At 52.0% G+C, this 14,239-nt stretch overlaps 1 protein-coding gene across 1 annotated transcript; it reads left to right on the top strand.

Annotated features, from left to right (window-relative positions):
• Positions 1–9,142: 9,142 nt before the first annotated feature.
• On the top strand, positions 9,143–9,989 carry LOC128971773 (histone H1.10). Its single transcript, XM_054387449.1, has one exon. It carries the CDS (start codon positions 9,206–9,208, stop codon positions 9,860–9,862), a length of 657 nt encoding a protein of 218 aa, XP_054243424.1. The 5' UTR covers positions 9,143–9,205; the 3' UTR covers positions 9,863–9,989.
• Positions 9,990–14,239: the final 4,250 nt, after the last annotated feature.

A 14,239-nucleotide genomic window follows, 5' to 3' on the forward strand; every position in this document is an offset into this window, starting at 1 on the left:
TGTCCACATCAATTTCAAGTAACTACTCTGCATCTTCTTGAAAGACTCAGACCTTCTGTTTGTCTCCATTTAAAGCATCACTCTGCACTTCTTTTCTGTAGATACAGTTCTAGTGTGGAGGAAGCCAAGCTGGAAGATGAGAAAGCAATAACTGTCAAGTGATGTTTTGGGGAGAGGGGATGGTCTTTTAATTCTGCACTGACCTCCTCCTGCTTTGGTCTTGGGTGCTGAGCTGAGGCTGGAAGGGCTGGGTGGTGCAGCTGCGGATGAGCTCTGAAGAGATCTTGTGTTTAATTCTGTCTCCCACCAAATAAACTGGCAGTGACACAAGGCAAAAGGAGAGTGCTCCACAAAGGGGGTAGGACAGCTGTGTAGCTCCTTGCCACAGGATGTTATGGATGCTAAAAGGGAAGGAAAGATTCCACTTAGTACTTACAAACCAATGGTTTTGCAAGTGGTAATATGATAGATAGGTGCACACGTGTGCAAAGAAGAGTAGAGTAGGCAAGCAGTGAGGGAATTACTGCACTGCTGTTGCACTCAGGGCTGATGGTGTCAGCTGGGGACTGGTGATCCTTCAAGATTCACTCTGTCACCACTGTGGTGTGAAGAAGTTGGCTGGAGCAGCATGTGAGGGCACTTAAACCCATCATTCAGACCCATTCCTAGCACTGATGAGGCCTCATGCCTTTTACTTCAGTGCTGACCTTTTTGCTTGATGAGCTGCCAGTGCAGTGATGATGTGTACAAGGGTTGCTGGCTGCTAGGCAAATCACAGAGCAAACCTGGCCCTGGAAGAGGCTGAAGCAGCCAGCTGATGCACTGAGGCAGCCAAGCTGGAGGGCTGCTTTTGCTCTTTGCTCAGGTCCTGGCCTGGCAGGAGGGAGAGACCCAAAGGAGGCTGGTTGGTGCAAGATGAGGGGGGTGGTTGCCCAGCCCACACCAAGTGTACTAGGCAGTATCTGTAACCAGCACCCCAGCCTGGCAAAGCAGTGTGAGCCTGGCCCCTGGCAGGGGCTAAAGCCATGCAAGGGTGCAGCAGGGCAGCCATGTGTGGGGCTTGGCAGCTGCAGCTGCTCCTGCTGAGGGTTGGAGCCGTTTGTGAAACAGCTGTGGTTGTGAGGTGCTGGTGCACAGGTGAAAGCTGGGGCCTCACACAACCCCATCTGTACTGAGGGAGTAGCATCAAAGAAGTTAAAGATCAGTGGCTGTTGCTGGTGCAGAGAAAGCAGCATGGAGGTGCCAAGCTGCATAGTTGGGGGCAGGAAGGCTCAATGCATGCCTTGGCAGCAGCACCCAAGTGGGCTTTGGGGCTGGAGGTGTCCTGCATTGCAACCTCTCCTGGCCCCACAGCAGGAGCCCTCCTGCCAGCCCAGTGCCTACTGCCACAGCTGGCAGGCAGGGTACCAGTCCCATCCCCGCACACCTGGAGCCCCAAAAGGCTGCTGCTGCCACCAGACCCGCTGCCATGGCCAGGGCTCCAGCACCCAGGTGCATACAGACCCCCTGCCTGGCACCCACCCTGGGGTGCTTGGAGAGAAACATGAGGTATAAGCACTGAAATATCTTCAGGATTCTATAGGCACACAGAAATACTTCAGCTAAATATAGGGAGGGGGAGGGACACACACAACAACTATGTGTGGAGAGTGTGGTTTACATAATCCAACATCTACACAACTAGTGATGTCCATGTGTACAAATTTACCAGGACACAGCTTTTGTGAGCTACAGAGCAAAGGAGCACAAGGCAGAGTGTGGATACATCCTCTGTGTGTGTGTGTGCTGCTGTGTTGTATTTACACAGACACCCCCAGGCTTACAGCATCAACGAGTTCAGTTATAAGTTTCTATTTGAGACACACATGGATGCAGGCTTCCCAGTGCACACACATGCACCATAAAGCATTTATTTCTTCATATACATGCATACACACTCAGGGAAAGAGAAGACATTTTCTCACAGGTAGATATGGCTCCTCTCATACACATAGTATTGACATTTATATAAGACCCTATGAATAATAGATATACACACAGGCAAACGTGTGTGTGTTATATGTCACCCTCATCTATGGACAGAGTGCTGGTCACACACAGACACATTTTACACTATTTTATGCTTCTCTGCTTGTATTTGTTTGTGTGCATGTGTGGGTTGTAGCTTTCTGTCTACACACCGAGACACTGCTCGTATTTCTTTTATTTTTATATCCATACACTTGTGTGTTTATATTTTTATATGTTATTTGTGTATTTATGGATTATTTCTATGTGTTATACACACACACACAATGAAGTCATATGGATACAGATGCATGTGCCTCTGTGTGTGTGTGTGTAGTTCAAATATTTTTCTATTTCTCTGCCAAAGAGGGGGAGAGAGGGAGGCGAGGAGAGAAAAATGAAAGAAAAGACAGACACGTAAATAAATAAATGTTAAATAAATCAGATGTAAAGGTGGATGTGGGGATATCTGTGTGTGAGTTGGGACAGCGGAATGACTGGATTCCTCACACTCTCCATACACACACGTGTCGTGTAGACAGAGAAGATATGCATGTATATATATGTGTGTGTATGTGTGTGTCACAATCGATACATATATGCATATGCAGTCCAGATACTATATATGGAAGTGGAAAAGAGTGGGAGAGATCACAACCTCACACAGACAGCTACCTCACATGCATATTTTTTTGGCAGGGGGAGTGGTGTGGGTGGGCCTTTTTTTTCCCCATTCTCTGTGTCTGTCTTTTTGTCTCTCTTGGGAGGAGGAGGGAAAGAGAGGAGGAATGATAGAAAATACAGACATAGCCCCAGACACAATTAGTTGCACATGTAAGGCAGCAAATAAAGTGTGTGTGTGTGTGAGGAGATACATGGAATGTGCTGTATGTGTGCCATGCACATGCTCTCCTATATGTATGTCCTGGATGTGTATAGACATTGTGTGTGTCTGCAGCAAGAGGCGGGGTACGTGTGTGAACAGCTCTTGCTCACACTCTCTAAGTTTTCACATCTATATGAATGCAGAGAGAGAGAGGGTGTGGTGTGCCTCTAAGTATAGATGTGAGATCCTGAACATCTCTAATTACAGCTATTATAATATATAAAATTATATATTCATAGATATGAATATAGAGAGCAAGAGAGAGTATTGTGTGCTTGTGTGACCAGGGTCCTCTCTCTCTTGTACATATGCAAAGACAGAGGTGAGTGAACAGGTCACTCTCTCCTCCATGTAATAAGTATATACACATATATATGTCTGTGTGTGTGTGTGTGTGTGTATATCTATAGGAAGAGGGTGTGTGTGTATGCAAGAGAACAACTCTCCATTTATACATACAAACATATATATATATATAAAAGTGTGTGTGTGTGTGTATATACAAGAGCTCTCTAGCCCTAAGTGTGTATACATATATATATATATATACATAAATATATATACACAGACACACACACATATATACATGCAGTGAGAAAATTATGTGTGAGCAGCTTGCATGCAGTTGCAACGTATATACATCTGTGTGTATGTAAACAGTGCTTTTATTGCATACATATACATAAAAATCATTTTGTGTGTGACCAGTCTCTCTCTCTCTCTCTCTGTACATAAGCATCTGTATAGGCATAACAAGAGCAAGTATTATGCATGCAAGCACAGCTATGTGACTGTAAAAAGCCCTCATTCTTTCTTTCTCTCTCCATATATATGTATATGTATGCACATATAGACAAAGGCTGAGCGAGAAGGAGGGGTGTGTAGGTGTGTGCAGACTGTGAACAGGGCTCTCAAAGTATAAATGCCTATATAAGTGTGTCTATATGCATACATGTAAAGAGACTGTTGTTTGCATGCGTGTGAACAGTCTCTGCACATGCATATATATATATATATATACACACATATATATATGCTTATATGTGTATATATGTGTATATATATATGCATATTTGTGTGTCTATATGTGTGTGTACATCTATCTATATCTATATTTATATCTATATCTCAAGAAAAGCCTGTGTGACAACAGTATAGATGTATATATAAAGGGGGGGAGGGGAGGAGAGGAGAGAAAGAAGAGACAGAGATCTTTGTTACCTCTCCCCCCACCCCAGCATCTAAGTATATGTATGTGTGTGTATACCAAGAGGGAACTGTGCAACTGTGTGAGTGAACAGCTGTCTCTCTGTATATATGTATGCATATAAATACATGCATGAGTGTGTCACATATGTACAGGAAGAGAATTGTGTTAGCAGCTCTCTGTATCTCTAAATATATGTAGGGCTGCAAGTGTGTGTATGTGTATGGGAGAAGAGCAGCCTCAATGGAGCATATATATGGATACATGCAGCAGGAGAGAGGAGTGCTGTGTGTGAAAACATATATATGTGTGGAGAAAGAATGGTGTGGTGTCTGTGGTGATGTGTTCTCTCTCATTCTGTGTATTATGTGTGAAAAACTATGTGTGAACAACCTCTCTGTGTATATTTATATATATATATATATATATATCAAGAGAGAGTATTGTGTGTAAGAATGGTTCTTGCTGCCTCTGCTTGTGCATATGCATACAGAGGGAATATATTGAGTTATATATGCACATATATTTATGTACCTCAGAGATTAGAGGTGATGGGGGGTGGTGTACGTGTGTGTGTCTGTGTCTGTGTGTAGAGAGTGATGGGAGATGTGTTTGTGTACACAAATCGTTTTCACTTGTTTTGTTACATATATCTATGTGTATATGTCTAAATTACAGATCTAGCAAGTGACAGAATGTGTGAGCAGCTCTCTCTCTCTCTCTCTCTCTCTCTCTCTGTGCATTTATGTGGAGAGAGTATGGTGTCCATGCACTGGTGTGTGACCAGCTCTCTAACTGGAGATGAGGATATGCAGTTTTCTGTAAAGGAGTGAGTGTGTGTGTTTGTGTGTGACAAGTGCGCACTCTCCTCTTACTGGAGAGAGATATATGTTCATATTGAGAGAGAAACAAGTGTCTATCTGCCTGATAGAGCAGATTTCTCCCCTCACACCAGTGTGTATGTGCATATGCATGTGTGGTAAGGGACTACCGCTTGTGTTTCAACACCCTAAAAAGTCCCTCCCCAGCTTTCTTGTAGGCCCCTTAAGGCCACAATAAGGTCTCCTTGGAGTCTTCTCTTCTCCAGACTGAATAGCTTGAATTCTCTCAATCTGTCTTCATAGGAGAGGTGCTCCAGCCCTCTGATCACCCTCGTGGCCCTTCTCTGGACACAATCCAGCACATCCATATCCCTCTTATAATAGGGGCTCCAGAACTGGAGTACATGTAGTGAGTATGTACATGTAGTGAGCAAATTAGGTTTGTGAACAGCTCTGTATATACAGTATATTTGTATATATACAATATATTTGTATATATACAGCAAGAGAAAGTAGTGGTGTGTGTGAGAGCAGCTCAGTATATAGAGAAAAATGCATATATATGGAAAGTGAAGTGTGTGTGTGTAAGCAGTGTGCTAATTACATAGGCATACAGAGAGAGAATTGTGTGGCCAGTTTCTCTGTATATATGTAAATATAAATGTATATACACAGCTATATAGAGATGGTATAGTGTGTGTGTGAGAGGGGAAAAACCCTTGCTCACTCGTTCCATATGTATGGACACACACATATACATTCATACTTCCATGCACCCCAGAGATTACACATGGATGTGAAGCAGGGAGCAAATGACAGAAGATGTGTGTGTGAGAGAGAGAGAGTAGTGCTGCCTCTTTTTCTTAATTATATATGCATGTATACCCATATAGAGACAGCAAGAGAGAAGAATGTGTGAGCAGCTCTCACTCCCTGTATCTGCATATATGTACCTATATAGTGAGAGAGATCACTGTGCTTATATTTTGTGTGTGAACAGCTAAGTATAAGGTGTATGTGTGCACTTCTGTGTATCAAGGGAGAGGGAGGGGCTTTGTGTGTGTGTATTGGACCAGACTCTCCAGGGAAGTGGTGCAGTCACTGTCCCTGGAGATATTTAAAAGATGTGGTGCTTAGGGACATGGTTTAGTGGTGTTGACTTACCAGAAGTGGTGGGATTGTGAGCTCTGTGTGTGCAGTTTGACTTGACAATCTCAAAGAGCTCTTGCAACCTCACCAATTCTATGATTCTATATATGTGCATATAGGGAGAGGTCAAGAGTGAAAAAGGAACTGTGTGACTGCCAGAGAACAGGTCTCTTACACCCATATCAGTCTGCATACATACATGATGCATACATATGTGTGAATGTGTAATGAGGCTGTTGCTTGTGTGTTTGAACAGCATGTTCTCTCTCTCTTCTCTCCAATTTCTATATATGCCTATATATTCATATATATGAATATTCATATATATATATGAATATATAGGCATATATAGTGACAGAACTGTGTGAACCTCTCCACATATGCTATGTACATATATATGCACATAACATACTGAGACAGAAGTGTGTCTTGATACATTTGAAAGATATGTATGCATAGGTGTGTGCACACATATATATGTATGTAAAGTATTTGTGTGAGAACAGGTCACTCAGTGTATGTGTACATAAGAGAGAGAGAGCAGCATGTATATGAGGACTCATACATGTATGTGAGAGATGGGTATATGTGAACAACTTTCTGTGTCTCTAAGTACGGATGTACATCTAGGGAGAGAATGTGTGCGTGTTGGGGCTGTTTCCTCCCGTTCTCTGTGTCTCTCTGAAAAGCACATGCACAGACACGGGCAGCCTCTCTCCATGCATGTGACTGCAATATGTATCCCCTCACACATCATACCTGTGTGCTGTTTCCTGCTCTCTCTCAGGAGTGGGGGGATGGATGCCCTCACCTGAACACCCCAGGTGTGCTGGGGGGAGTCTGTGTGTAAATCCACTTGCTTGTTGCACACACTCACAGCCACACAGATCAAGTGGGAGATCACTGCCACCTCACCCTCTCCATAAGGATTTTATTGAGATATGTGTATGTTATACAATTATTTTAAAAACATCTATACCTAGATGCTTATGTACAAGTGTGCACTTACATTTTTTTTTACATTTCCATGTAGCTATTACAATAACTAATAATTATCCTATATTACATATATATAAAATGCACATATGCACCTTCCCTCTGTACCATAACGTACAGCCAGCTTAGTTCAGTTTCCATTCGGTTGCAGCAATAGTTACACACCTGTGTGTTCGCATGTTCCATACACCCACACAGATCTATACATTACACATCCGACCCCCCTAACCTTACCCCCACCCCGCCCCACGGCAGCCGGTGGGTGTTGCGTCGCGGGTGTGGGTGACCGATAGTGGCCGTCCTGGGACCGACAGACTCCCACCGGGGGGGGTCCAGGGGCCGCGGTTCCTCCCGCACACCCAGCCCCCTCTCCCTTTCGCCAGGCCGGCGCCCCCGCCTCCTGCCCAAGCCCTCCGCGGCTCCCAGAGACCGGACGTAACTCAGCACGGCGGTGCCCGGGCATGGCTGATTTGGGGGCGCAGAACCCTGCCGCTATAGCGGGGTTCTCTCCTAGTGGGGTGATAGGGTGGTGGGAGAGGGCACCTTGCTGCGGGGGTGTGTGTGTGACGCGACCAGGCAGAATTCGGCTCCGAGTCAGGGCAGTGCCCCTCCCCTACCCAGGGATGCCCACCGCCGCGGGCAGCAGCGGCCGGTCCCCCCCGGCGCGGGAGGTCCGGGCTAGGGAAATGGCGGAGAGAAGCCGGGAGATGGGGAGAGGAGGAGGAAAGGGAGGCGGCGGGGATGTGCGGGCTCAACGCGGCGTGCGTGGGTTGGGGGCGGGGTGCGAGAGTGTGTGTGCGGGGGTGAACAGATATCTGCGTGCGTGTGCATGGTGTGTGCGTGTGCATGTGTAGGGGGTGTGTACGTGTGTGCACCCCCCTGTGCCTGGTGTCCCAGCACACGCTCGCGAACCCACCCGGCTAGGGGCTTACCCCCGCACACACGCTCTCCCCGGCCCACCCACGGCGGGGGCACATTGATCGCACTCCCAGGTACGAGGGGCAGAGAAGTCCCTCTAGGCCCGACCCTGAAGATCTGCAAGTAGAGGCATCGTGAACATTTCTACCCCGCGAAGGATCGGTTCTCTGGTGGGATTTATGGGGGTGGGTTACATTTTAGAGGGGCTTCATAGCACCGCTGCTGTCCCCTCCCCCAAGCCCTTGCAGAGCGGCTAAGAGAAACACATCCCACCACCGCAGCCCCCCACGCCGCGGCTAAGGGGATTCGCAGGCACTATTGATTCCCACAGCCCCTGCACTGTGCCAAGCCGATGGTCTTCCCCGTGTCCCCCACCTCCAGCCCACCCACACGCGCCGCGCTCTCCGTATTCTCCGCTGCAGGGCAATACCCGGGGAGGGGGGGGAGAGTACACGGGACACGCAGGGCTCCCCCCTTGTGGATCTCGACCGAACGACCGTAAGGGTAGGAGTCAGGGGAACGACCGTGGGGATAGGGGTCGGGAGAGGGGGCGGCCCCCGTCACCGGGGCGGGGACCCCCGGCCTCAACGCGGCATCTCCGTGCTGCTACCGGCGGCCGCGGGAGGGCGTCGCCTGTGTTAGTTCCCTCCGGAGAACCCCAGTCCAGCGTCGCCGCCACCGCCCCCCGCCGCCCGCCGCCTCCCCTCCCCTGCGGTGGCCCCTCTTGGGCAGCGGATGGCGGCGGCAGCGGCGCGCGAAGGGGCTGCCGCAGGGCATTAGCCGCCGCCGCGCCGGGCGCCCCCCTTCTCGCTGCTGCCGCCGCGTCGGGCGCGTCTCCGAAATCGCGGCGGGGGGCGGCGGATAGGGCGCGGCGAGGGGCGGGGGGGTGACGGCGGGCTAGGGGCCGGCAAGGTGCGGGGGGCCGAACGGGCGCAACGGCGCCGGGGGGGCCAGCGGCGGCGCGGGAGCCCCGCGAAAGGGCCCCAAGAAGCACAAGTTGGAGCTGGCGGCGGACCAGGCTGTTGTTGTTCTCAACGTGGTCCGCCCCGCGCCCATATAAAGGGCGGTGTCGGCGCCCGCCCCACCAGAGCGCGGCGGCGGCAGCGCGGAGCCGAGGAGAGAGGAGCTTGAGAGCAGTGCGCCCCGCCGGGCCTCAGCCACGCCGCGGGTGCCCCTTCCCGCCCCCGCTTCACTCCTGCCGCCTGTACTCCCCTCGGCACCATGTCGGTGGAGCTGGAAGAATCAGATTTGCCCCTGACCGAAGCGGAGGAGGTGCCTCTCTCTCCAGAAAAGAAAGCTGCCGCTAAGAAAGCGAAAGGCGGCGGCTCCTCGTTGTCGCCGTCAAAGAAGAAGAAAAACAACAAGAAGAAAAACCAGCCAGGTAAATACAGCCAGCTGGTGGTGGAGACGATCCGCAAACTGGGTGAGCGCAATGGCTCCTCGCTGGCCAAGATCTACAATGAGGCCAAGAAGGTGGCCTGGTTCGACCAGCAGAATGGCAGGACCTACCTGAAGTACTCCATCAAGGCGCTGGTGCAAAACGACACGCTGCTCCAGGTCAAGGGCACCGGCGCAAATGGCTCTTTCAAGCTCAACAGGAAGAAACTGGAAGGCGGTGGAGAGGGGGGCGCGGGCAGCAGCGCCCAGAAGTCCCATAAGAAGGCCACGGCATCGACGTCCCGGCGGGCGGAGAAGAAGCCAGTGACCAAGAGTAAGAAGCCCGAGAAGAAATCCCACAAGAAGGGAGCTAGCGGCGCAGCGGCGAAAAAGGACAAGGGGAAAACCAAGAAGGCCACCAAGAAGGGAGCCGCGTCCCCCGGGGGCAAGAAGGTGAAGAAGTCCGCAAAGCCCAAGGCACTCAAGAGCAGAAAGGCATGAGAGCGGGGCATAGGGAGCCCCCGCCGCCCCCCGGACTGTGGGCCCCGCGGCAAGGACTGCTCTGAGGACGGACTCCAGGGGACCCGCTTTGTCTTTGTGTTCCTGACTCGGCTTCGCAGCCGCCACCGTCCGCGGTGAGCGGGGCTGCGGCTGTCCCAGCCCCCTTCCCGTTCTCCGACGCCTTATTTTTTTTTCACCCCCAGTCTCCTCTTCCTTTCCCTCCCCCCCTCCCTTTTCCCTGCGGCATTACTCCCATTGCGCCCTTTTGTTTTCGGCTATTCCCCTCCCAGCGTGTAGACGGTTCCCGATTCCCTTCCCCCCGCCCCTAAACCCCCCCGTCTCCCCGGTGCTTTACGGAGGTTTTTTTTCCCGCCCGGTTTCCATAGCAGCCATTTTTGCGGCGGCGGCACCCCCGCGGCCCCCAGCGCCACGTGGGCCGGCTCCCGCCGCCCGGGCCCGCCGCGCGCCCCCGCCCCGCCCCGCCCCTCCCGCCGGGCGCCCCGTGCCTCCTCGAGGCCATTTCAAAAGCCACGGCGCCCCCTATTGGTTCCCGGCGCCCGCCGCCATGGCAACGGCCTGTGAAGCGCCAATTGGCTGCCGCGGCGTCGGGGCGCGCTCGCAATGTCCGCCCCGTGGCGGCACCGCCCGCGGGGCCCCTCGGACCGCCGGTTCAGGCGCCTCCTCAATGGCCTTTGCGGTTTTTTGTGTTCGTTTTTTGGTTTTGTTTTGTTGATTTTTTTTTTTTTTTTAAATCGGCTTTGGGTTGGGTTTTGTTTTTGGTTTTTTTTTGTTACTGTTTCTTTTCTGGGTGGGTGGGGGTTGTGTTAGTTTATTTTCGTTTATCGTCGTTTCAAATAAATTGTTACAAAATGTGGAGCTATCGTGTTGTCCCTGCGGGCAGGGAGGAGAGGCGGGGCGGGGCGGCAGAGCCCCCGGGGGAAGCGGGAGGGGCCCGGCTGTGCTGCGTTGGTCTCTACGGAGGAGGGGGCCGATGCCCGTCTAGGTTTTGATGCGCCAGGTTAAGCCCGAGGGACCGTGCCCTGCCTCCGGGTGAAGCTGCGTTGCAGGGCGAGAAGGGCAGGAGGAGAGGTGCGACCCGGGCTGGGATGCAGGGCGCTCCCTGAAGGCGGGGAGGGATGTGGGCTACAGTGAAGGGGTGCACCTTCGACCCCCACCCTAGTCGGCATCTCAACCTCCGCAGCACCCGGGTTGGGGGGAGTGCAGCTCCCAGGGTGCATCCTCCATCTCTTCAATCCCCACTGCTGCGAGCTTCTCCCCCGAGAGTGACAACGCAGGGAGCAGAGCCCACGGCAGAGCCCGCGGAGCCATGGCAGTTCCTATTTATAGCTCGCAACCAGCGATGTTGCGTAAAGCTCTCCTAGGGATCTGGGCCATCTTGTTCTGCCTGGTTGCAGGAGCCGAAGTGAGGGAAACCCGCAGCGCAAACTCGGCACACCCCGGGGACCCTCGGCTCATTGCAGGGCTGCCAGAGAGGGAGAGGGGGAAGAAGCCTGGCCCCCAGGCTTGCGGACAGGGAGCAGGCAAGGAGGGTGGCCAGAGGGGTTGCAGTGGCACTGTGCCTCACCATCTGGCTGCAGTACCCCCAGTGCAGGGCAGTGATGCCCTCACAACAGGCCAGCTGTCCCCAAGTCATCAGTGACAGCCTCACACCAGGGTCCTGCTCAGCTACCCCACCAGTGAGGGAGGAGAGAAAAATCGGGAGCATCACCCTAGGGTTGCTGTACCCAGAGCATCAATGTGCTCACAGTGCCTGAGGAGTGCAGCACTAACACACAAGGCCTCCCATTAAGCAGGGGACAGAGGGACAGCAGCCAGTGGTGCCTGGAGGCAGACACATTCCTGGGCAAATAGTCCCCTTCAAGGTCCCTCCTTGCATGGCTGCTTTATCTCTGGGCCCCTCAGAGCACAAACAGGGCGAAAGGCATCAAGTTTTATTCCCCGAAGAGAGTTCCATCAGCTGAATTCATCCAGAGCAGCCAGCTGTGCTCCTGGAAGAGACTAGGGCTGTTCTGCTGCTGGGAGGCTGTGGTGTCCTTCCAGGTCTATATTGAGAACAGGCAACTGCCAGGTCAGGCTAGCCACCCTCCTGCTGCCCTTGCAAGCCCTACACCAAGCCTGAGTGCCTACCAGCAATCTCAGGTACTGGGAAAGAAATGTGCATTTCAGCACTGACCTGCAGTTGTCTCTTCAGTCAACAGATGACAGTGCAGGTTTTGGAGGGTTGGAGAATATGCCACCACCAAAGTCTGGCTGGTTTCAAAGTCAGCAGCTGCCTGGAGCACACATGGCTGCAGGCAGAGGGTGTCTTCCTGCTCCCCAGAAGAGGTGGTCAGACTCACTGCCTCTCAGCAGGGGCACAGCTCTGCCCTTAGCACTGACCTGCGAGGAAAATCACTTGATCGATACAGAGCATGACCTCAAAGGGCAAACCACCAGTGGCCTTCCTGAGAGCAGGCACAGGGCAGCTGAGGGCAGAGGGAAGGCAGCCAGTCCAGCTGCAGCCCTCAGGTCTTGGTGGGAAGGGCTGGCAGCATCTTATTTCACAGGCTGAGACCATCAGGAGCCACAATTCCAAAGAATCCCCGAGTGAGCTCCCATGGTGCTGTCAGCCATGAGGGCCAGGCTCTAGACAGAAACCCAATTCCCAAGGATGCCCAAGGGATTCATCTCACAACCCAGACAGTGGCAGTCCCAGAGCTGAGGTAGAGCTGGCGGAGACCCTAACGCACATGGGGAGATATACAGCAGCCTCCTACAGCAGACAGCTCCAGTCCCAGGTCTGTGCTGATCTCACCTTCAGGTGCCCAAGAGGAGGCAGGGGAAGGTCCCTACAGCCTCCCTACCCTCTCCTCATGAGAAGCCAAGGCCAACAGACACCCTTCCAGGTTGACATGACCACTGAGAAGGCTCCACGCAGCCAAATCCTTCACATTTTATGAGCTCCACCACTCTGGTGCAACGAAACTTTGAAGGCCAGGACCAGCAGCACCACTCCAAAAAGCCATAAGACATAACTCTAATGCTGCAGGCTTGAAGGCAACAAAGCTCACTCCAACCAGACCAGGATTTCCACACTCCCCTGGTCATTACACTGTTCTCTTGTGAAGTTTAGGAGATGATCTGCACTTTATTAACACTTAATGAGTCAAACAGGATTTCCTTCCATCTGCCTTGCCACAGCCCAGCTTTCCCAGATGGTCCATCACATGGCTGGCAGAGGAAGTTCAGAACCCAGCTGGGGCTCAGTGTCAAAGGCACCATGTGTGCCACAGATCCTACTCATATCTGCAGGCATCACGCCACAGGCCTGAGCAGAGCCACAAAACAGCTCAGGTGGCCACAGACCTACTCAGCCCCAGGTGGGCAGTGCAGCTCAACCTGTCCCTGGTGCCTGCCCCAGGGCACCCCCAATTGATCAATACTCCTGTCTTTTGTTCTGGACAGCACATTTGGGCTGTCAAGTGACATGCTGCCCTACAGAGCAGCAGCTCCAGTCCTGTCCTGTCGCCCAGCACAGATGTCACCAGCACCCAAACCTGACCACATTGGAACCTAAGCTTCCCACAACCTCTCTTCCCCAAAACCCAAGCAAGAAGCAACTCTGGCTTGTGCACCAGACACTAGCACAGCAAACTGGGAGATGTCCAACAAAGGGAGAGGGTGTCAGAATAAGAAACAGCCCTGTGTCCCCCAGTCTCCTCCCTTCCCACCAGGATCAGCATTTCCCATCTGACCTCTACCAGCCTATCTCTGCCTACTTGCCTTTAAGGTCACCCAGAGGGTCCTGGGGCAGCCCATACAGTGGGGAAAGCACCACCAGCACTGGGGGAGGGTCCCAGGTCTAGCTCCACTCCTCTGCTGCTGCTGTACCCAGCCTAGGTCCAGTTCAGGCTTCCTGGCACTAGTGATGGATCAATCCAGCAACACAGCATTGCCATAGCAGGGAGAGAAGCCAGAGAAGAGTTTTATCTGCTCCTGGCATAGAAAAAGGCTATTTGTCCAAGTGAAGAGCAAGCAGGATCACTGCTAGGCCAAATCTGGTGTCTTAATGCTCCTTCCCCACTTGGAAAAAACTGAGCCCAGGCACCAAGCTGCCACCAGAGAGCCTGCTCCTCCTGCAGAGCACTGCCAGATCAGTAGGTTTGGTGAGGTGACAAGACACAGCACACCCGACAGCATTCAACCAGTTTAATCAGACATTGGGTTTGCACTGTTCTTGCCAGTATCACAAGTTCTGCATTTTTCTAAGAATACAAAGCACTCGTGGGTTGTACAGAACACTGGTCCTGGAGAAAACGAGAGGGAGAGAACACAACACTCAGAGTACAGACACATTGACTACCATGCTGGGCAGTG

The sequence above is a fragment of the Indicator indicator genome, chromosome 15 (assembly GCF_027791375.1).
Source record: "Indicator indicator isolate 239-I01 chromosome 15, UM_Iind_1.1, whole genome shotgun sequence".
Classification (NCBI taxonomy): Eukaryota; Metazoa; Chordata; class Aves; order Piciformes; family Indicatoridae; genus Indicator; species Indicator indicator.